Source organism: Dermacentor albipictus, chromosome 10 (assembly GCF_038994185.2).
Source record: "Dermacentor albipictus isolate Rhodes 1998 colony chromosome 10, USDA_Dalb.pri_finalv2, whole genome shotgun sequence".
NCBI lineage: Eukaryota > Metazoa > Arthropoda > Arachnida > Ixodida > Ixodidae > Dermacentor > Dermacentor albipictus.
Genome location: NC_091830.1, coordinates 39,231,776 through 39,256,324, shown reverse-complemented (window position 1 = coordinate 39,256,324; position 24,549 = coordinate 39,231,776). Strand labels below are relative to the sequence as shown.

General features: G+C 43.2%; 1 protein-coding gene across 1 annotated transcript in view; it reads right to left on the bottom strand.

Moving 5' to 3' along the window:
* Window positions 1-24,549, bottom strand: part of LOC135907322 (receptor-type tyrosine-protein phosphatase H-like) — a 109,268-nt gene that overhangs the window by 66,239 nt on the left and 18,480 nt on the right. Inside the window, exons 6-10 of the mRNA XM_065439002.1 lie at window positions 23,163-23,489; window positions 11,625-11,963; window positions 6,348-6,650; window positions 2,789-3,091; window positions 219-542 (exon numbers count right to left, since the gene is read on the bottom strand). Coding sequence (XP_065295074.1) covers window positions 219-542; window positions 2,789-3,091; window positions 6,348-6,650; window positions 11,625-11,963; window positions 23,163-23,489 — 1,596 coding nt within the window. The remainder of the gene's footprint in view (window positions 1-218; window positions 543-2,788; window positions 3,092-6,347; window positions 6,651-11,624; window positions 11,964-23,162; window positions 23,490-24,549) is intronic.

The following is a 24,549-nucleotide window of genomic DNA, read 5'->3' as shown; positions in this document are numbered from 1 at the left end:
CGCTCATTTTTAGATGCGCTTAAAGATTGTGGGTTTGGTTAAAGATTTGGTTGTTCTGTTTTTACTTTGCACCTGGAAACAGGGTCACCTCTGCCCTATCACCTCTGTTACTTTGGTCACCGGTGCCCTGTACCACAAGACTACACAGCGCCCACCAAGGATTGTACCAAGTACGGTGTGCTTAGTTCTTGAGAGAGCAATATGTCCATTGGACTTACCGTCCGGGTTCGTCCTGTAGAAAGTCCACGTCTCCTTCCCCTCCAAAGGAGACCCTGTTTTGTCGAGGTTGTAGGCGCGTGCGGTGAACTTGTAAAAAGCCCACGGCTTGAGACCCTCTAGGAGCAGGAGCCTTTGCGTTGTCCTTGATTCTTCAGAGCAGACTGATGGGCCGCCCATTTCATTGTGGGCCCTGCTGTCCTTGCTGATGGCGTAATTACACCACAAAAAACCATCCAAGGGTCCGTTTGGAGAACCATGCACACTCATAGAAATAGCAGCTGATCGTGATCCTATCACCGTGTCAAGCTTTGCTTGATCCGGAGCTGCAACAAAAAACACACAATAAACTCAATGAGGAATGTTTACACCACTTCCAAGTGAACTTTTTGCGAGCATTTCGGCTTATTTGAGAGATAGTCGTAACGTAGGCTGTAAGACATTGTTATTGCAGGGAACGCCTGCACTGCAAAATTTGAGCGGGTAAAGAGACAGAGACAGGGTTACTGCCAGTGTTACGCGCAGCTGAACATTCTGCGTAAGTAAACCATTCAATAAGGGAAAAATACACATTGAAAAGCAACGCTTGCACGTGATAGGAAGCAGAGGTGTAATGTGCTTTCACGTAAACACTGTCATAACGAAAGCTAATTAAATGAGGCTCCTAATTATATGAAGCATTTACTCATGCCCCACGCACAAGTTCATTTGAACAGCTGAAAGAAAGCTTGTAGTTCTATATTTAGCGCTTTCATTTCTGAGATGCGCTGCGATGTGTTCGAAAATTTTTTAGCGTTTCTGCTGACCTTAACTGCAGTGCACTAGCAAAACTCAATGGGCTGAGGTTAAAAACATATGTACATATCAGAATACGGGAAGAATTTGAATAATTGTCAGTTTGAAATGTCGAGAGTACCTACTCCCTTTTATTAACGTGTATATTTAGGCGCATAGGCGCACTGCAAATAACGCAGAAGGAAAGGTACGATAAAGTCTCGGAAATACGAATGTTAATAATAGGCATACCATGTTAATAATAGGCATAGGCATACATAGGCTGAGTGAATGTTGTAGAAATTCGGGCGCCTTTTGAAATATCACTTTTCAAATTGTTGCTGGTTGAACAACGCCAATGCATTGCCGCTAAGCCTAAGAGAAAGAAGCAGGGGCAGTGTCCAAAATTATTGGTGATAGTGAATCTTCATTTCACTGCGGTTCTTATTAAACCATTGTAAATCTCTAGAGAATATCCTAAAATAATTGTAATTTCTCAAAATCCTGACTGGTCCTTGCAGAAGATGCCAGACGTTTCGTAGCAGATTATCAAGTCCTTCATAAGGAGAGTTGAACCACGTAATTTAGATGGCCCTTTTGGTCATTTCGTCATGGTCCTTGAGCAGCATTGCGTTATTAAACTTTTGTTTGCTGCCCTTTCACACAGGGAGTAGCATTTGGAAGCATGTTCGCTACAGACACATTACCTGCCCCATACGTTAATTGGGAAAGGAAGGAAAACAAACACACGCTGTTGCACTTTGCCGTCCCCGATTACAAGGTGATGGAGCCCATCGCAAGATCAAAATTCAGCGACAATTCTTTGAAGAAAGGACTGGCAGAATGATTGGCGAACAATGCGGCAATGATGATGAACATACGGTTATGCCTGGTCAAAACCGCTAACGACAATCAAAGAGCCGATCGGTAAGAAACGGCAGTACACCAGGAGGAACAACAAAAGGAGGAGACAGATATGGCACCATTAACAAAATAGTGCGAGATCTAGATCCATTCAGCGTCTAGTCCGGTACTGACATATATCCTGTTACGTAAGCACAGCCTGCAATTGGCTATAGCCGGAGCACAGCATCCATCTCATTGTACTGATCGCTATTGCAAGTGACAGGCGTGCTATCGCTGGCCGATGGGAATACGCTTTTACGTAACACAATGTTTGTTACTAGGAGCGCTAGGGGCGCTGTTGATATTGAATCATATTGATATTGATTGAGCCCTTGAAAAGCCCCAGTAGAAATAAAAAATCTACGCCTTATTTATTCGTGAGCCTTCTTTGTGTTTGACTGCTTACGAGCCCATGAACTGTAGCCTAGCAGCGATCCCTTCTAGGTTACCATCCATAAAAGAAAATATCGAATAAAAATACCCATAGAATATTTTGTATCAGCATGCACGGGGGCGACCACTCACTGAATGCAGTTTGTTGCTTATTTGTATTGATTCTTTCGTTCTTATCGTACATTAAGGGAATCGTATGAAAGTAGCTTTTTCCTGCATACGTGTGCGAATTCTCAGGGGCCAACGTTATGTGCAACGTCATGTTGTAGCACTTGAAATTATCTTTTGCATGCTTGCCTAAGTGCACGTGCTGACGTTGCTGTGCTAACACCTTGTTTGTACAACCGGAACCGATAGGTGGCTTCTGTGGAAATAGGGGCACTTGAGCTACACTGTGTATTGTTTTCGCAAATGAGAATAGATAGTGGGAGTTGTTTCTGCGGCAACGCCACAAAGTTTCCACTTGAGGATATCGGCTGCGAGTGCATCGAAAGCTCACCGTCCACAGCCGTTTTGAAAGCCATCAGCGCCGCATCACCGTAGAGAGGTTCACCATCTTCAATCTGATGAAATGCTCTCACAGACAACGTGTAATTAGAGTATGGTTTCCATGTCGAAAGCTGGACTGCGGTGTCGTTTGTAACCATCGATCCCGCCGACGTCATTCGGCCAAGCCAGTCTTCGATGATCCATGATACGTTATAGCCATGAAGTGGTCCCCGTTTCAATTCCGGCTCATCCCAGGAGATGTTGACTGAGTGGTGTAGTTCTGTCGATTTCAAGTTCATCGGCTTGGAGGGGGCTGAAATGGAAGACGTACGATAGCCTGTCATTTGCTTACACCATGCACATATGTATAGTAAAAAAAAATATGGGAACTTAAAACAGAGAGACTTGGAACATATTCCAAGTCGTTGCGTTTCCTCGAAATCATGCTAGCTGTTCTTTTTGACAACTTGAGCGGCGACACATCGGTCTGCAATGTTCTCGTAACAAATTTCGTTGTCTTATTTCCCAAAGCAGGAGCTCGATTTCGGGATGGTGCTTTATTGTGTTGAAGCAGCTTGCACATTTTCGCTTTCTTCCTCGAGGAGAAAAACAGCATAGTTTTCAAATTTTCAACGTGATCACCACGGATAATATGAGGTGACTACGGTGTGTTTTATGGGCTTGTAGCCTATAGGCTTGTATCACATGAATTATTGTTCTGCAACAGTTGAGACAGATCTGCGAAATTGGCGGAATAAACTGTGACAAAGTACTTTCAAATTTCAAGTTCATCAAAATGAATTCTGTCTCTTTCCTCCCAGCACACAAGGTCGTAGATCAAACACGTAGGAACCAGTGAAATCATGGCAGCACATATCACATGGGGCCTATGTTGAGTGCGGAGAAGGGCATACGGTCCCATTTGCAGTGTGCAAAGCGCGCGGAAATAAATTAGGTTTTCTTCTGGTGATGGTTACAGCCAGCATAACGTTTGTACGAAGACTACAGAGAAGAACGAAATGCTTGCTCCTCACATGTGGTGGTGTTACATAGGCCGAAATAGTTTCTCTATAAACGAAAGAGCAAGATACTACGAGAAGCATGTTAATGCCCGTGCTGAAACCGTCCAGCTGACGATACATTGGCGTAGCTGGGTTTGCAGCGCCTTTTTTTAAACAAAATCGTGTCGACAACAAAAACACTGAAACAAGCACAAGTCTCATTCGAGAGGCTGTGGCATACGCAAGAAATCTAGTTCTAGCGTCAGCATGAGGTCAATTGTCTTTTAAGTGACCCGCGGAGGTTGCTTAGTGGTTTTGGCATTGCGTTGCTGAGCACGAGGTCGCGGGGTGAAACCCCGGCCCCGGCGGCCGCATTTGGATGGGGGCGAAATGCGAGGACGTCCACGCACTGGGTGCACGTTAAGGAATTCGGGGTGATTTGCAGTAATCTAAAGTAATCTACAATGCCTGGCCTCATAATCATTGCGCAGTGCTGATATGTAAAAGCCCAGAATTTAATTTAAATTGCCCGATAAGAAAAATGTATTTATTATATTTATCTTGTTTCCTCAAAACTAGACTAATAATGCTGTATAAATGCGCAATATCGCTCTTTATCTTTGCTTCTAAAACTATTTTAATTTCCTTTCGATCGCTAAATGGGTCTTCCAAGTTAAAAAAACTGTAATTTTATTATACGCTATGCTAAAACACGATATGCAAGACGTGCTATAGCGAAGCAGATACTGCTTGACGTATATATTTGTGTCCCTGTGTTTAGAATAAAAGTGGAAGACATTGGCAAATAGTATGGGAGATCGCGATACATCACTAATCTACCAGATGTAATGAATGGTACAACGAGCTCTTATTTGCCACTTAGCTTATCATTTACAGTCATAGAGCAAAAGCAGATGAACTGTGACATATATATACATATATATATATATATATACTGTGAACTGTGATATATATATATATATATATATATATATATATATATATATATATATATATATATATGATTGACTGAGTTTGTTACCACATGCAATGAAAGATGGCCACGGGGCCGCCGGACATAAGGTGCCGACTTAGGTTGCCCCGATAGTACCAAGGTGCGCCAATGCTACCCCTCTGCGGGGAAGCTAGCCACATCTCATTGCATTATATTAATGTAATAATGTAAGCCGTATCATGCTTGTGCGCATGCTATGAACTACACTAATATATTCGCTTATTCTTTTAATGCCCGCTCATTCTGATCACCTCTCTAACCTGCCGAAAGAGCGCCACAGGGCCGCCCGACATAAGGTGCCGACTTAGGGTGCCCCGATAGTACCAAGGTGTGCCAATGCTACCCCTCTGCGAGGAAGCTAACCACACCTCATAGCAATAATATAATGCAATGAGGTGTGGTTATTACGTGTGCCTGCAACAGTGTTTACGTTTGGTCGCTCCATTGTTGTGTGCTGTTACATTTCTAGACGTCCTTTAAGTTAACTTTTCTTCGGCTGTTCTCATGCGGAAAAAATGAAAAGACCGATCGAGCAGTCAAATTCTCGATGACAACGCTTACAGCGCCGACCGACGCAGCTTGATCTATTGCTTTGTAAACTTTTCAACTGACGTATTAAAACCTGCACTGGCAGTTCAGGTCGGGTAACAAATGCATAAACGTGAAAAGCAGGATCGAACGCTTGACACAGAGACCAAAAGAATTAGCTGTGGTGCCACAAGCACGTGCTTGCCAGGTATCGCTTATACATTTGCATGGATTATAACCTTCATGCAGGTACGACACCAGTAAATTAGCCCATTTGAAGTCCGTTGTCTAATCGGCAAAGTCGTCGGTGACGTCCGGCATCAGTATGATTTCCATGAGCACTTTTTCCCTAATATTTTGAGCACCAGAGCACAGATACGCTAGGTGACATCTGTACGGCGTGCGCCCAGGTGCATAGGCATACGCCAATTACAGCACTTCCTTTGATTACGCTAGGTGAGAGTGCTGATTAGTTGGATTTGACATTACTAAATGTATCGACTGTTATCTTGCAAGCTCTGATGCCTGCCTTCGCTATGATGTTCCCATGTACAATTTATGGTTTTGTTTCCCAACTTCATTTTATCCACTTCACATAGGCATCGTGAGGTGTACTGGTACTCACATAAGTTTCTTTGCCGTGTACACTACGATGGTCATAGTGAAGACGCGAAGATATTTCCAACGAAAATTTTTTGAAAGGTCGCATAGTGCAAACAGCGGTCAATGTAAACGAAAATGAATTTATGGCAGCTACAACTTCAGGAACGTAGTGTTTTACGTCATGAAATGGTAATTTCCTTTAGATTCTGTATTTACAAGGGATGCTTTGTTATAGCAAAGGCAGAGGGGTCGGCCTGAGGTACGACGTTCTTGCCTCCTGGTCTCTCGCAGAGAAAGAATGAAGAACAAACAAAAAAAGGAGAGATGGAAGTCCATGACGAGGATAGGAAGAACGGAGGCATACTTACTAAAATTAACTTCGTCAATAATAGTACACTCAATAATGAAATATTTAGGCTTACCCGCAGCAAGCGTTTTCACAGTTGTCCTCACTGATTCGCTTTCCAACACAGTAGTCTCCTCAATGTTCTGTGCAGCCACTGATACTGAGTACACAGTCCATGGTACCAGATGTTTGATGAGAGTGTGAGTTTCGCCTCCAAGAACTGTGCGGGTTTCGCACTTAGTTTCATTGTTCTCGTCTTCACTGCAAACGTCGACTTTGTATTGGGATACATCTCCATTAGGCACAAGTGGGCGCTCCCAACGGATCTGGATTGACTCTTTGTTGGCTATTGTTCTCACGTCTTCTGGTCTTCCGGGCACTGCAAAATACACGAAAAAGATTTTCCAGACACACTTTGTTGGAATGTGTTTGTTATTTCATGATATGGTTTCATCCTAGCAACTGCAGTGAAAAGGAGTTAATACTGTAATTTCAAGTGTCGAGGGTCATGTGTGTGTACATATGTGCGCGCATGTGACCGTGTGTTCGTGTTAATTATATGTATTCGTCTTTGTGAGTTGTAAGCTGTACAGTGCTTGTTAACGACATTCATATGCGTGGTAGTCTTAGTAAATTCCCGACCAACAACATAGCAGGAGCCTAACATCGTGCAAAAGTTTTTATTTGATGTATAAAGAATGTGTGTCGATGTTGTCGGACCTTCTCTTTAAGAGGAGTTAATAGGAGACCATTCTGACAGGTTTTCATTCTGCAAAACTCGACATCGATAGGTGGCTGCTGTTGCTCTCATGACGACTATGAAAAGGACCAGGACCAGCCTCCAATATGCGTGCCATCTGCTGTGAAGAAATCACTGAACAGGATAGAAGAGCATCTTCCCCTTGCTTATTAGCCTATTGGGAAGTATAGTTTATATCCGCCAAAGACACAAATATGATTTAGCGTTAAAAACAAGTGTTCCAAATGGTATGTGAACATGAATACACATCAACAACGTCGCTGCGCAGATAAAACAATTATCGAACACGATACCATTGTTCAAATGGTTATATTGCGTGGCAGAATATGTCACGTATGAATTCCTTCAAATGGAATAGTTAGAATCAACTATTGTGAGTCGCATTTAGTTGTCAGTGTAATCTGCTTGGAGATACTGTCCACGTTCATTGCGGAGCCGCGGATGGTGGAGAGAAAAAGTAACGCAAGATACACGATAGGATTTCTGGTATTCAGGGCTACGCCTAAAAAAACAATAGTACGAGCACCGGCTATCAGCAGAAAAGCATCAGGATGGATTATCTTTCGCCTGGAACGTGCGGTATATATCTTTATTAAATTTGGCGATAGTAGAACGGCACTTCCAGAGCACACTCTGCCAATTAAACCAGCCTGAAGGCAAGCACTTACAAAAATGAAATTGAATATACAAGGATGCTTAAAGAAGGCGTACCAGTAGAGGACAAGCCTACTATTGCTTGTACATAACATAAAGTTTGCCGAAAGACTGCATATAGTTGGTTTGTTATATATTTTTTTTGTTGTGCAAGCGATAGCATTATAGGTAGACATAATCCACTTTGCAAGTATTCCGTTCTTCTGGTGAAAAACGCAGCCTAATTCCGGAGACAGTGCATTCTAACAGAAGTTATCAATTTGTTAGCTTTCAGAAGAGAAGAATTCGAGGGTCTGACACATAACGGCACGTGTGAGAAATTTTTGCGGTGCAGTCATCGGAGCGTTTGGCTGCTGCGCTGGATGACAGAAGCTCCATACCGCCATATGAGCAAATAAAATAACATAAATATTTCCCGTATTTATGGACAGCATTTAGTTAGGCTTTACCCAAATCGGACGAAATCTTGCAAAAAACTTGAGGTGTGTTGAGTACGTCACAGCGTGCACGAAATTTGATGGTTGTAATAGATACGAGGTATAGAAAGACACTCTTGATTAATCAGAGTGAAAGTTCATCCCCCCGCCAGCGCGGATAGGTGGTGACGTCGCAATTAAATTATTGCTTAGTTCAGCCTTGTTTTTTCATGCAGTGAAACAAGAAAACTCTTTGAGAATGTTTTTTGCTGCTGCTTTTGTGAACAGCTAATGAGCAAAATTTATGCCATCGACATAAGCTTAAACTTTCCTTTGCTATTTCCGTTGCACTCTGAAGCTGCGTTGCCTAAAAAAATTTTGTTGTTTAATGTATGTAATGTAACATTTTTCTTTTCTTTTGTAACAAGCTTGTCGCAATATATTTGTGATGTACTTCGATTCTACATGTTCTGATTTATTGCATGCGTATTCTACTCCTGCTGCTTAGGTTTTCCAAGACTTGCAGTGCTTTACAAATAAATAAATAAATAAATAAATAAATAAATGAATAAATAAATAAAAAAATAAATAAATAAATAAATAAATAAATAAATAAATAAAGAAATACAGATATCATTATCCGGGAAACAAGAGACCAAGAAAAATGGCATTGTCGCCCCCTCCCGTGCGTACTGCAGCAAAGAATCTTTAACTTAGAGTGCCCTCGTTGCTTAATGCGCTCGTAAAAGATGGCTTTAATCATTCACGTAGCATAAACATTGCAATTAAAACGATGTGCCCGAAAATTAGTATAACCGAATAAAGTTGCATGCGTTATTTGTAGGACAACGCGTGTCTAATGTACCAACCTAATGTTGGTACATTAGACATGCTGCTATAATAACTCTTCTAAGTATTTCTAAATTCTCAGTGTTTTCGTTCATTATGCTAATACCATTTCTTCAACGTTCATATATGTTTTTGTAAGCTTTTTTTTCTGGTTCATATTACGACAAGTATGGTAATGGTAAGTTTTTTTTTCTTTTGTGTGATTTTTCTTAGCAGTGAATAATTTTCTCATTTCCATCAGGCTGTTTTGGTAAATGTGTGGTTTGCTACACATGCTGTTGACTGTAACATGGGCCAAAATTATCGTCGTGCTGTTTAAACTTTTTTTCCCGTCACCTCTTTTCAAACTGAAAAGAAAATAACAGTAACAGGTTGACTGATTATATTTCGATGTATTTGTTGCCACGCGCACATACGCAACCTCGCAGGCGCCAAGAACACCTGGAAGCGTGTTCACTTTTTATGGCACACGTACGCCCCTGAACACGAAAGATACACCGGTAATCTGAGCGTCATTTTTCCCAATGCAAAGGTGGAAAATTAAAAACAAGATTAACCTGAACAGTGTCAGGCAGAAGATTCGTGTGCGTCCGTTCAAGCGTGAAAGCCAGCACGTAGGCGTTAACACGTAAAGAAACAAAAAAAAGCGCATTGTTCGGCTTCAAGATTTTCAGGACTGAACACTGGTGACGCCTCGTGGCGGGTAACCGAACCTAAAGCTGCGATGATATGCCAGGCTTCCTCGAGGTGGCGCCTTACAAATAATTATTACTCTCGTTTTTGGTTTGTGCTCGTGAGTCTTCTATTTATTTAGTGCTAGGCCTTAACAGGCCTAGCAGGTTGTGAAAGAAAAAAATTTAATGACGTGAAATGCAATAAGACGAGCCGTGTACTGCTCCTTCTTCGCCAGTAGAATCGGTCGGTAATAAAAATGTCAAATGTTAAAAATTCGCGCCCTTTTAACGCCTCTTTCAGAATTGTATATTGTCTGTTATGACAAGTGAGGATGCTGCCATTTAGTTGAAGGTACAACTGCCACGTGTAAGTGGAGTTCAAAAAAAAAAAAATTGAAATATACGAGCGGGCTTCTGATAGCTGTGTTCATGACTTCAGTTAGAGAGCATGAATATGTTTGCTGTGAGTGCCCGCGAAACTTTGAAAGTACTCTGGTGAGTCATTAAGACAGCGTCGTACCACCGTATGAAAAGCAGAACAAGAGGAAAACAACTTTTAAAGAGTGACGAAGAGCCAGAAAAAAATTGTGTTTGCCATCTAACTCATACAAATTTGTGCAGCGTCTGCTTTAGTACAGGATTTTACTGCCATCCATACATGTACGATGCACTGGTCATTAGTACAAAGGATGCATCACCCATACGAGTAGGTTCTACAGTAGCGCCTGTATAATAACGGAGGAAGCACCTATATTGTCAAGAAAGGCGTGTGCGCATGGTCTGCGCATGGGCACGAAATGCGGTTGACAACTTCTTCTTGTTAAAACTGAATTTACTTCCTACTTCCGGAAGTATCCTTCAATCTTAACTTGTAATTAAACACGCGATATTTATGAAATAGTGCCGAGTGCTTCAGATGTAATAATACTGCTGGAATATATAATAGTTTAAGCATAGTATAATTGAACAAAGGTTAATGGGGTGCGACAAACAAAATTCAGTTGACTGCGCGTTTAGCGTGTTTAGAAAAGCAGATTCATATGTTGTCCAATGGCATTTGCTTTGAAATTTCAGGATCACAGGAATGGTCATGTGAACTCACTCAAAATTATGACACTCTGCAGAGTTTGGCGCGAAAGAGATGTGTTGGCAAACAATTCACAGGCAGTACGTGTGCTTCTGTTCTCGAAAGATTGGTTCAACTTATCTTGGGGAAAATTAGGAACAGTGTATTTTTTCCTTCTCTAACGGCAATAATACCAGATATTGACGAAAAGAAAGGGAGTGTCAAAGTACTTGCTGACTGAAATAAGAGTTTTATGATTTCTCCTGGTCATTACGCCGACGAAAAACGCGCTAAATGGGATACAAATCAATTAGGAGAACGTTAATTCTCGACTCCTGGGACAATTCCTCGAGCACATGTATATGCATGAACGAATCTTGTGGTGACTGCCTTATGGTGATCACGGGATCTGTGCTTCATTCGTCAGTAACCTGTTCTACTTACATTTTCACTTCACGAAACGGCGTCCTTTTGAAGTTTTCAACACATGACCTGTACTGCGGTTGATGTAAGTTGCCGCGACCAGAGGACGATATTAAATACCTGATTTCACCAACTTTCCCCAAGCCAGTACTGAGAAAACATAGTTACAGAGTTACGCGGATGATATGAGATGTAAGCAAGCTTTCACTTCATTAACCTTCATAGGCAACCTTTTAACCTGAATGAAAATTAGCCTTCATGGACATTAAACCTTCACGAGAATGCGCCGTGGTGTTATGGGCTTTAAATAAAATACGCTAATGAACGTTGTGTGCAAGTCCAAATTTCAGTTATTATCCAGTGCTTCGTCCCAGATATAGTTTACATGATCCGCGTCCCAATAGGATTTTTTTTTATTGTAAAGGAATTCGTCAGCTCTTCTCACATATCGGTCGCCACATCTCTCTCTCTCTCATTGCAAACATGTACGCTCTTAGTATAAGAAACCCACCTCCTCTCCTTGTCCTCTGACAAATCGTCGCCGCCTCTCCGAGGAGCCGACTATCGTTCTTCATGATGTTCACGGCAGCCACACGAATGGCGACAAACTTCCAGGGCTGCAAGTTTGTAAGCTGCGTTTCCTCCGCCTTCTCTTGCAGAGTGTGGCAGTCGCTCGACTCTGTATCGAGTCCGCTGGATACTTCCGCGGTAGTATCACAGTTGTCCACAGTGCAGTGCGTGACCTCGTAGTGGTGTACATTGCCACCTCTAAAATCCGGCTTGCTCCAGCTCAGCGATATACTGCGATTTGTGACGTCTACGACGGAGAGGCTGGTTACGCTACCCGGAGCTGCAAAAAACAGGAGAATGAAAATTTACCCACGTGTAACTTATTTCATTTGATCAAGCACAGCACAATGTTTTTGCTTTGTGATTGCCAGTAGGAAACAGCCAGTTGGCAGGAGTCATTTTTGGAACGGCACCTATAAATTTCCATTGGAAATGGTACTTCGAGTAAGCAGCTTTCTTCAGCAGCTATGTGCTGCGAGATAGCCTCTAGTGCGCAGCTATTACAGCAAGCTTGATACGAGAATTAGTGTACATTTGTTGAGACAAATTAACACAGAGAAAAGAAACAGCATCAGCGAAGTGCCATGTTATTAGCGTATCGGCACAGTAATTCGGATTTTTGACGTTGTAATCATACTTGAGCACTCATACAGGTGTTCTTACGGGCTGTATCAATAGTAACTATCCTTTAGGCTGACATGTGCCTAAATCACTATTCCTTGTATTACGGATAGACGTAATTATACTGAGAGTTCAAATCGATTCAATAAATAGTTCCGCAATGACTAGGGTTGGCGTGTAACGTGGTATTCACATATTCGCGTGCTATTTTGTGCACTTCAGAAAAGCTGCATCGGCTGGAGGAACTCCTGGGGGCCCTTCACACAGCTTTTTGTGCTCTTCACTAAGCACTTTGCAATCGGCTGCCCGCGTTTAGCGGATTGTCTGCCCAGCATTTCGATTGCCTGGAATTGCGTCTTACAAAAAATTCTAGCGTCAGACCTTTTTGGTAAGGCTGCTTCGAGTAACTGACAGCTGGATCATCATGTATAACCAGTTTATCATTATTAACTGGTAAAGTTGAAGGCACAAGAGTTACACAAGATCAATCCATACCTGTCTTATATAGCTATCTATACAGAGGAATTCATCTATGTCTTTGTGAACATTTTGTTTAGCATTCGTAATTGCGACAGTTGGCTAAGTGATTATGAGAATATGTAAAAAGGTAACAACCTAGCTCTCGGCTCACGAAAATTAGATCGGGCAAGCAAGTGAACAATTTACTGAAGAGCCGAGAGGGGCCAGGAGGTCTGCGGGAAGTGTCTACGTCTTACAGTCAGCTATAATAGGTGGCCAACTAGTTAGAATGGCAAACAGTCTTTAAAATGCTCACGCCAGGTGCAGCAGTTCCTTAATTTCCCCAGAACAAAAGCCGAGTGCTCAACGTATTAGGCGACAGACCTTGGATCTCCCGCACTGTGGTTTATCCGTTTACCTATCTTTACTTGCAAAATTCATCAGTCCATCACTGAAGACTGCGCAACCGAGGCTTTCAACTTTTCACCAAGAAGAGCAAAATAAAGTAGGCTGCCTACAGAGGGCATAGCACACTTTGGTATAACACTCCCAAGCAGGGATCAGGAGGCACCTTATGCCTGTTTGTTACATTTATACCGCACTCACCAATAAGAGGTAATTATTATAGCGAAAAAGTGAGGTCGCAGACAACATGCACAGTACAGGTGCTAACGCGAGAAGGACATGTTTAAAGAGTAAAGATGTAGTGAGTGTGACGGGACTGTTGTGCTTGGCTTGTTTTAATAACAAAGAGCACAATGTAGGCAAAACTGCCGAACTAGTCAAACACAGCAGTGCCATCCCCCTCATCGACGTCGCTGCTGTATCAGCATGCAAGGCTCCGGTAAACCCTTGGGCTGTGTGCCGTCTTCGTCCTCGTCTTATGGAGCTGAAATTCTCACTTTGCTATGAACCAACTTCCCCAAAAATCTGTTTGCTCCTCACCGCGCCAACGTAACCCATCGACAAAGTCTCATCTCCAACTTTTCCCCAAGCCTTCAGTTCCCCCTCGTTACTGCATGCAATCGCACTGCACTACCCCACAGAACAATGAACCATTGAAGTACTCGGCCTACTATGCGTAACATGCATGAGTCGTGTTTCGTTCTCTTTTGTTCTAGGATTCCGCACTCCCATGGGTGAAAAGTCGCTAATACTGTCCGTGAATTTAAAACCGAACATTTCAATGCCAAGACAAAGGAGGATCTAATCAGGTGACCAAAGTAGAATGATCCAGTCAGCACCCTGCCTACGTTATGATGTCGCGCTCGGCGACTGCACCATGCTACTGTGTGATTAGGAGCAATTTACGCACATTTGCATGCACTCATACATCACGCCAGGAACCAGCGGCGTATTACGTAAATGTTCTTTCTTCTTGATCACATTCATTTCCAATTCTCTGCTCCACTACGTGGCCGCTGGGTGATAACCGTATACCCGAGAACGCCCTCACCTAATAGGCGTTCTGGGTTGCCATGTGAAAACAGGTCCGCACGTAAGCGGCACAGACACACTTAAAAAAAAATTGTGGGGTTTTACGTGCCAAAACCACTTTCTGATTATGAGGCACGCCGTAGTGGAGGACTCCGGAAATTTCGACCACCTGGGGTTTTTGAACGTGCACCTAAACGTGAACGTGCATTTGAACGTGCACCACGGGTGTTTTCGCATTTCGCTCGCATCGAAATGCGGCCGCCATGGCCGGGATTCGATCCCGCTACCTCGTGCTCAGCAGCCCAACACCATAGCCACTGAGCAACCACGGCGGGTACAGACACACTTTTAGACAGTTTTGCAATGACCTGAGGGTTTTACGGAATTTGCATGGTGCAGGTTCCTGCACTATAGGAGAGTTCAGCTCTCAAGAAAGCTTGGTGTCGGGTAGGGAGTGCACGTGTCCATTTGGGTAAGTGATGGGTAAGCAGCGGAACCATGGTTTCGAAGCCACCGATGACGAATAGGAAATACAATGTAGCATAAAAGAATAGTAACATAGGGCCCAGGAGCCGAAAGCTGCGTTTGAAGCAGCTGTCGCCCTTAACACAGACTGCGTGCAGCTGCGGTCTCTGCTCGCCACACGCGGGTTCACCGAACCACAGCTGGAAGGTGTTGTTTGAGAGGGACACTCTTATTTGGGCACTGGGCGTTGTGTATGTCTGCATGATCGGGTATACAAGTGAAGGCGGCAACTTGGGCAAGTTGGCTGTGCGTAGTCAATGGGCATTGAACGCGAAAGGACACTGATGCCCCCACAATATGACTCACACAAAACACCATTTGAAACTGCTTTCCGGAAGAAAGTACATGATGTACCGCATTCAAGCGAATGGAGCGCTGTGACTAACAAATCCGTTAGAAGTGCCTAGTTGCCTGTGTCATATTTCTTCTTTTTGCTGTGCTTTCGCGTCTGATGACCAAAGCTCACCTGCAGCATTTCTGCAATGAGACACGCAGGGAACTGTAGGCAAGAGCTTTGCGAAACTTCTTCAAAATACGACACCGGTTTGTTAAGCGCTTCAGAATGGTTGGGTGTGAAGTTACTCTGCCAACAACTCCCCTATTGTTCCCTCACTGATATGTAAAAAAAAAGTGGCGCGAACTTGGTTTCAAACCTAATATAACAACTTTATTTACTTATTTCCACGCTCTTCGTGTAACAGAGTGCTTCGTTTCTAGCAAGAAGCTTTTCAGTCATGTCGACTTGTGAAAGGAGACCTGGGGCCCTATAGCGTAAAATTAGACCAATCTGTTTTTAATTCCATTGCATGGCGTAAATTTACGCATTTACGAACGCAAGCATCAAGCATTGACTTGCCATGGTGTTTCAACAGTCTAATAAAGCGCTTTCTTTGTTTATAGGAGGTTAATTTTGTTTGCTTACAAAGCGGATAGCGTTCGATACCTTAACTGATTTTTCTATATAATTGACTGACAAAAGGTGAGGCACACACAGAAGTGGAGATAATTTTAGTCGGGCCGAGCCAGCGCGGTAAAAAGCAAATAACCGGATGAAAATGGTGGTGCCGGAGTCTGGGATGTGCCTGCTTTTCCTTACATAGCTTGTGTTGGATGGTCAAAAATCGGAGCGCCATGCAACGTAGCGTTAACAATTCCGATAAAACAGATCCTTATCGGAGATGAATTGGCAGAACGATGTCGTATACGTGGCCGAAAGGGCTCAAATACGTTATACAGCCAAGCAAACTTTTGAGGTTGACAGGCAGCCATCATCGATTCCTTTCGGAACGAGGTATTCTACGGCTAATACGAAGAAAAATTCCGCTTCGTTCGGCATAGGAATGCATCATTAATGCCTTCACGTAACTTCAACATGGTGAGTTTTTGTGGTTTCGGCACGTCGTGTGACGGGCAGGCGAATATGGAGTAGCGTGAGAAATAGTTGACCTATAAAGGTCGGCTAATGACGAAAGGGCGTAGAAATGGAAATATATTTATTTCGTTCGGTCGAATCATACATAATCATCGCGCACAAGGCCTACCAAATGGGGACTTTTCGCTGTTTTTGTGGTGTTGCGTAACAGACAGGCCTAGTAGGGCCCGTAAAATGTTTGAACAATCGTGGAAAGCTTATTGCAAAAACAGAAAAGAAGTAGTTTTACGTTACAGCAACCCAGCGTCGCTGGCTCTCTCAATCGCATTGAAAGCCCAAAAATCGTATATTTTGCCTTACACATTTCCACTAATGGGTGGATTCTGGAAATAGATTCTGCCAGTGACCTCTGTAGAGTTATTTTGTGGCAAATGAAAAATAATGGCTAATCAATTTGTAGGTCCTGTGCTGATATCACTACAAATTTCCGGTCCCCCGTACATACCTCGCTTGTGACAATGACATCATTGTCGCCTAATGTTGTCAATACGCGCTTATCTCGACGGAATCCGCGTTCTTTCGCATTTTTAGCGGTCCGCGAATTAGATTAGCGTAGCAATACGAGGGAAAATGTCTCCGACGCGCAGCATTTATCGGCCACTTTTCTCCAGCACCACTTTGCTTTATCTGTGCATATGTCGGCAACCCACCGGTCGAGGCTAATCATAGTACGTACGAGATCTGGCATTGGTACGCTCCTTATCTTATCACTGGGTGCAGAGGAACTGTCGGCGCCGGGCTGCGCTAAAGTTGCCTCAATACTTCACCTCTATCTTTTTCGATAGCCAAGGTTCGTGACGCTGCGGACCGTGTACGTGAAAGCCGATGTTCACGTGCCCGACATGCGTTTGTTTTGTTAGAGATGAAGCAGCGCAAAACCTTGGAGCTATCTCCGAGACAACCGTGACATTTTGTTATGCGGCTTCCTTAGTGTTCCTATGCACGGGAAACCTGTGAATGCATGCTCCCTGCTTTAAACGTATTTGCATTAGCCCAATACTGCTCACTGGGCGTTAAATTTCGGGATGAATTGCAGAGGAGGAAGATGAGAAAATGTACCTAAGAGTGTAGGTCATATTATGGTCACTATTAGTTCCGATCCTAACAAGAAATTTCGATAGTTCTGCATGCTTGAGGGATATCTTAAGGCTGCTTTTCTGCAACTAATTTTCACCCCTGCTGGGCTACAACACGGATTCTGCCAAAAAGTTTAATCCATATTTCGCTTTACTATTTCTTTTCCTTTAGCGCTGGGGTGCTTTAATGTACACCTGTTTCTTTTTTATTTTTATAATCAGCTTTCCACAATTGCTCAATTATTTGTGCAATTCTTTTTTCTGAATCTATAAGCAGGTTTCGTTCGTTTGTCTTCAGCGGATCTAACCAAAACTAATGGAGACAAAGACAACTTCCCTGACGCATTCCCGGCATACAACGCTGTTAGGTACCGGCTGACTTGTTATTTAGTAAAGGGAAGTGAGCCAGATACATCTGCCTTTTACTATGGCCTTCATCACATACAACTAATTTAATGGGAAAGCGGGAAATATCGTGTACAAATGGCCGATTGCAACTTGTTTGTAGATGTTATATTGAATGCCTGAAGGTAGGTTTTATTAGGAACAATTGACAATATGACTTCTTCTATAATAATAAAACTGACCTTTGCCGCTACGTTCAAATGCTTCGGAACAATTTATATTTCTGAGAAGAGTGAGTGTACTGCTACAGAGAGAGAGCGAGCGAGAAAGAGATACATTTGATTGACAGGAAAAGCAGAGAGGTCAATTTGAGGTGCTGTACTCTAGGGCGTTACTCAGCGCTGAAGTAAAGGAAAGCGCAGTAAAAGCATTCAGATGAATGATGATGACGAGAAGGAAAGCAGTGAGTGCATTTGGACATTAGCGGCCGCCCTCTGAAGACACTCGTCGAGTTTCATGTAATTCAAGAACTACAAAAGGAGTTTCTTCCACCATATCGTAGCCGAAGTATCAGGCCATGGGCCGGTAATGGCGTCTTCCGGCAGTGGTTGCCTGCCAACAATGACTAGAAAATTGGTCAACGTCCTTTGCCAGAGCATATATGCTATATGGGTAATCATGCGTGTGCCAGCGTTTCCGGTGTCCGACAACGTTCTATAGATGAGGTAAAAAGCACAGCAGAAACAGCGCTTTGAATATACCTTACTTTTATTGCGAAAGCAATTTATGGACACTGCAGGCGCATTTCTGCCGCTGGCATCGCCGTCACTGTTGGCGTCGCCGCAAGGCTCTGTATAAATTCTAAGGGGTATAAATTCGTCGCCTCGCACCATTTGCTGTATGGGCGAGTAAAAGGCTGGAAGGGTCAGCCTTCGATCGCTCGTCAATCTCGCGCACGCAAGAGAGGAAGCGTGCCGTCTTCCGTCGCGCTCAAGACTCCGGGGGAAGGGTAGGCAGGGTGTACGCTCTACTCCGGCTGGCTCGGGCGGACAGGCGTTGCCGCACGCCCGGGCCGGTGTACCTTGAAAGCCATCTGCGGCGGGGACAGAGTCCGCCACGCACTGTGTTGTCGCGGCTTAGTATGTGTTGATGTGAGCGGCAGCACGAAGGTTAATTCGCTCACTGCAGCTGCCGCGTTTCCTCACCGCGGTTTTTCGACAGAAAGTTTCCGCGGTCACCGAGTGAGATGTGTTCATGTCTTCTTGTACGCGTGACACCATGCTTACTAAATTAGTTAGTATGTCTATATTAAGAAGTTTATACGGCCAATAAAACTGCTACTCTGACTTCGCCTTTCGGTTAGAACTGCGACATATTCGTTTTTTCCACAAGATATTCGCACGAAATAGCCGGATGTCACGATGTGAGGTGAAAGATAGGTGTATGATAACATTCCCACCTTGATTACATCACCTTACATATAATTATACTACCCCCTCCCCCACTGCGGTAGCAAGTTGATTCCAATTCAGTGATAATCTTATCGGCATCTGCCCCTCTTCTCAGTCTTTGCATATTCCCTTTCCACTGCAAATTCTGACCTGCCACGACAGCTATGGTGTTGTGCTTCGGAGCATGAAGTCGAGCGTTCGTTAGTGGCCGCAGTGGTCGGGATCAGTCGGTACAATGGGCACGATAAATGGCCCAAACTGATGTGGTGCATTTCACTGCACATGCCTCACAATCTACTTATGCTTTGGCACGTAAGCCCCCAAATATAAAAAAGACTGTTGGTTCAACAGTCACACAGACCCCAATTTTTACTTCCAACTGCCCACTCACACTCCAAACTACAGCTTAGACGCACCAGCTCTGAAATCTTACTACGGTACTGTTCCTTCATGTCTGACCTCTACAGACATCACAGACCCACTTCAGCTGCCTTTGTTTTATGGAGTAGTGGGCCTGGTCAAGCTGCTGAAACGCAGCCTTTAGTTCGATATTCTTTGCCACCGATGTACATTTGGTACTTAGGTACCAATGTGGCAAAAGAATAAATCAACTGAACTGCCTTGAAAACGGGCTAGTCAACTAGGGCAGTTTAGGATACATTCGAATATTTACAACGAAGTCATTTGTCTCCGTAGTCAGCCTCACGCAGCTCACGTATTCACAATTTTCTGTTCTTTGCGAGGGTTTTAACTTCGCTTGTGTAAAAAGATTGTGCCAATTCACGTCTCTCCTCGTTAGGGGCAATTAGAAAATTGTAATTGGACCGTAGGTCCACATGATACTAACCTACATACGGAAGACTGTATGTTTTACCTCTTTCTAGACTCCAACGCAAATCTACGGTAAATTCTCACAAAAAACAGCTTTTCACGCAATTTATTATTTATTGAGACGTGTTCCGCATCATATCTCGTCCCTAGATGTTGAAACGATTGTCAATTAAAGACATTGCTGTGACTTACACAGACCCCTAACATCGGCTTACCCAGAAGCTAGAATCACCAAAGGTGACAAAGGGCAGCAAATATCGTATCAAACGACTATTTGTTTTTCTTGCGCATAAAAGACGGCACAATAGCTCATTGAGTTTAACCACGCCGCTGTCAGAAGCGTCTATAAAGACCTGCCGTGACTTTTCGATTTAGTGGTAAACAAAGCTCTGCCAACCTGCCATAGTTCATTGAAGTAGCATGGTAGTCTGCTTCAACAGACACTAAGCACATCTCCTTGACGGTGTGCACAGATTTAGATGGGAATATAGCCTTGGGCTGAAACTCGGCCGGGTGCGTCTTGCGACTGCCTGTCTACGGGCGACATTGGCTGGTGCCGACGACGTTGTTGACAAGCGCTGGCAAACACAATAGGAAGGTGCTATTTTGGGCTTATGGCGGGACCAGCATGGCCGCGAGAACAGCTACGTGGCTTATGCCATGGACAGTGTGGCGCAGAACTTGAATGACCCAGTGGAATTAACGAAACTACTGCATCACGTTTTGTTGCATAAGTTATATGCTTTTTTTTTTTTGCTGGCACGAATAATAACTTTTATGACTTCACGTCTCTTCACTTCAGCTAAGTCAAGCCAACCTTTCAGCATTTCGCATAAGACATTGTTTCTCTGTCTGTTTCTAATTCTATGGGTATATCTAACAAAAGCACTGCTGATACAAAGCGTGAGAAAACATTTGTTCCTAATTACACTCTCCGATTTTTTTCTGAAGCTGAAATGCTAGCAATTGGTGGTGGTAAACAATGAACACATCCGGCTGGTTGTGTGTGCTCTTACTCCAATTCATTTTTGAAGCTGAACAAACCACTGGTGGCAGCTGTGAAGAGTACTGTACCCCCTATAGTATACCCCCTATAGTACCTGTAGGTGCTATAGGAGGTATAACGTGTAGGCTAATGATTTTATCATCCGAAGGGTGTGTAAATTGTGGTTATTTCCGCCCAATATCCTCCACTGACCTGGAAAAGCATGATAATATATATGGGAATCAGTCCTCTAAAGCCGGTACGCCGTAACCGTTAATTAATTCTAATAAGAGCCTTGATGAACTGGTTCTCATGATATTTTGCTTAGTTTTTCGGTTGTGTGTAAATCATATCTTTGCAAGCGAGATCATGTATTTCGAGAACGCATGATAATGCATCTTTATGATGATCAGTTGGAACGTTTTACATTGGAAGGCGACTATTTTCATGCAATGCGAAACAACAGTCAGTAATACCAAACATTCTTACTGTCTAGCTCCCAGAGAGCCACTGTACCGGAAAAAAAATGCCTTAGGAGTGGATGTTAATATGTGCACGATGCAAGTACTTTACACAAAAGCAGTGGATTTCAGGATAATTGAATACTCTTAAAGTAACTCTGTGAACTCCACTATAAAGGGCCGCCACGTGTATACTGTGCGCAACGTGCTGAAAGTTGAACGGAATTTCAGGAGCAGTTCATTCCTACTTTCTTGTAAAGAAATTAGAAGTCTGCTATACTAAAGGACAGGCCAGAGTGATGACGTGCTTAGTCCAGTTAGTACTGCAATATAATTTAACTTCCACATGAAAAGCAACACTGGAGAAAATACAGATAGTAAAACATTACGCAAACAGTCCCTGCAACAATCTCACCTAGTTTCTCGTCTGGAGTAATGTATTCCGCACAGTCTCGCATATATATTAGTGCCTTTAGTAACGTGATTGCCGTAGTTTGGCATATATTACCTCACAGTTACATGGGCATCGTTCTTAGCAGCATTATGGGCATTCTCTATATTACGGAGCTACTATCATCTGTTCTATCCCAGTCGGAACTAGGTCGATGGCTTACGCCGTCCGTGCTGCATTCACGGTGAGTGTGCAGATAAAAACAACGTACTGATTCTGCTTGTCATGCTAACAACATACCTAATGCTGTAAGAAGCGAAGATAGGTGACAACATTGTGAATTTATGTTTAGATTTTTGAAGTAAGCCTAAAGTAACCAGTTTCTTTTTCACATGTATTTACATGTTGTAGCATGTCGCGTTCAAGGAGATTGTTAGCTATTTCCCTCGCTTCTTGCTACTTTAGTATCAGAGGAGATGGAACGCCCGAACTGATAAGAAGGCATCGTTTCCTTCCGTGATAAGAAATAGCTTATAGAGCGTCAATTTCCTACGCCACACTCTTAAGTAAAAGGACACCCTTTTGCCACAAAACAATAATCATCATCCATCTCGTCCGCATTTCCCTTCTTTAACACGTCGAGCCCGGTAGTTCCCAGTAACGAACGGCTTGCGCGTTATCATCATGACATAGCATTCCCGTCAGGAAAGTAGCGGGCGCGGCGTTTTGAACAAAGCAAACGCAATCAAGGCAGATGACGATTGTTGTTGTGTGGAAAACATACAGCCCAAAGGGTGTAGTTTCGTCTAAGCGTGCAAGCTGAAGAAAAAAAGAATGCTGGCCTTCAATTGTTCTTTATCACCTCTACGTTGCGCTATTTCATATTTGTCACCGACTAATAGCCACCTATGATGCCATGGCCTTGACTTTCTCCGAGTTTTTTAAACGGAAATATTTCTGGCGCTAACGCCAGCCAATAAAGAACCACGTAATCAGTATTTCGAAGCAGCTTTCACAAAACTTAAAATAGGCGAAAGATAATTTCGTTTACGTAAATTTTTGGCGCTATGCCAGAATTTCTTACTGTGGACTAAATACCAAGAGCGTTACTTTAACCGCTGAATAAATTCTGATTCTCATGCTATGGAAAGCATGTTGGAAGCTCCAACGTAATTGGAGCAGTGAAAACATTGTGGTTGACTTCGCAGAAATGCAGGTATTGCTGGAAAACTTTGGAAATAAACAACAGCACACTTTTCCAATCGGCACTGTACTCCTTTTACACGACCCCCCCCCCCATATGCAATAACTTTAAATTAGTTTCATGAGTAACAGTGGACTGGTGGTGGGAAGGCGAACAAGTTTTCACGAATTAGCACTGTGATGTCATAACTGACGACTGTTAATGACAACAAAATGGTACATGCAGTTAACATTGCGCAATCTGCATAAAAAGTACACTCACCCACTGCGTCCGTGTGGAACACTTCGGTGGACGCGTCGCTGATCATTTCGGAGCCATCGACATCTCTGTTGAATGCCGCCAAGCTAACCGTGTACTTAGTCCACGGATCGAGACCTCTCAAAGTGTGCGAAGGCGTCAAGGAATCGTTGATCATGACCTGTAGACTTGTAGATTCGGTGCAGTTGTTTCCCACTGAGTCATTCACGCCACACACATTTAGGATGTAACCGTCCAGTGCACCGTTTTTCACTGCTGGTTCCCGCCACTCGATGACGGCGCTCGTTGTTTCAACAGTGGTTATTCGCAGGTCCCTTGGCTTTCCGGGAGCTTGGCAAGATAATATACAGGGCCTGGTGAGTGGGACGCTTAAACATGACAGAAATAAACAGGTTCTTTGGATTTACTGGTTTTACTGGCTGGATATTTTTTTTTTTCAAGCGGACGTTCACATTCACAGTTCATAAGCTAACTTTATTTTACCCACTGGGTTTTTTGCGATGTAATATCACGTCCATGCAATTCCTTTCTCCAACTTTTACCTCAATTCTTACCGGTGCTTTTATATTCAGGAAGGTTTCTCGAAGTGTATTCGGAAAAATTATCAATGCCTCACCCTTAATTAGGTTGACTGGGACACGGGCTTATTGCGCGACATTAAGAAACATTCACAGCAGCTATTTGATTATCGCCACATGTCTTTAGTATAAGTTCATAAAATTCACTGTCACGGAATTTAACTTTCAGGTTACGTGGTGTAGTTGCTGGGATTTCTTGTTACGCAATTCTTTCGGCATTGAACGTCCTCTCGCCTTCAACCAAACGTGGAAGGATGCGAGGAAGGGGGGGGGGGGGGGGAGGAGTGGAGACAAGAGATTTTTCACAATGACAAGTACTAAATCAAGGAAGCTCCTTCTCTCAGAGAATTGCTTCCCCCATGCTCGTGTACTACTGCTTGAACATGCTATTTATTCTACATGCGATCTTATTAACATTACTATAACAAAAACTTGTCAAAATATAGCCAACCTGGCTTAAGTTAGAATGTGCAGATGTATAGCGTGCGGGTTAAATATTAGATTACCAAGGACAACCCACTTTCAAACGCTTGTATGCTAAAGCGTTTCCTTGTGTTAGAATGTTGTTCTACGGCCTAATGTGAGCGTTGGATTCACTATCTTCTCTGTGCAGATTTGCAATAATAAAAATGATCTGAAATCGACTTACCATTTTCTTTTTGTTCAACTTAGCGTTAGCTTTCAACTAAGATGTCAATTTATACACGGATTGACGATGTGCACTCGTATAACAAAAGCATAGGAGTAAAGACATAGCATTTGCACATCATCAAGACCAAAGTAAAATGTGAACGCGTAGCGAAATCAAGAGC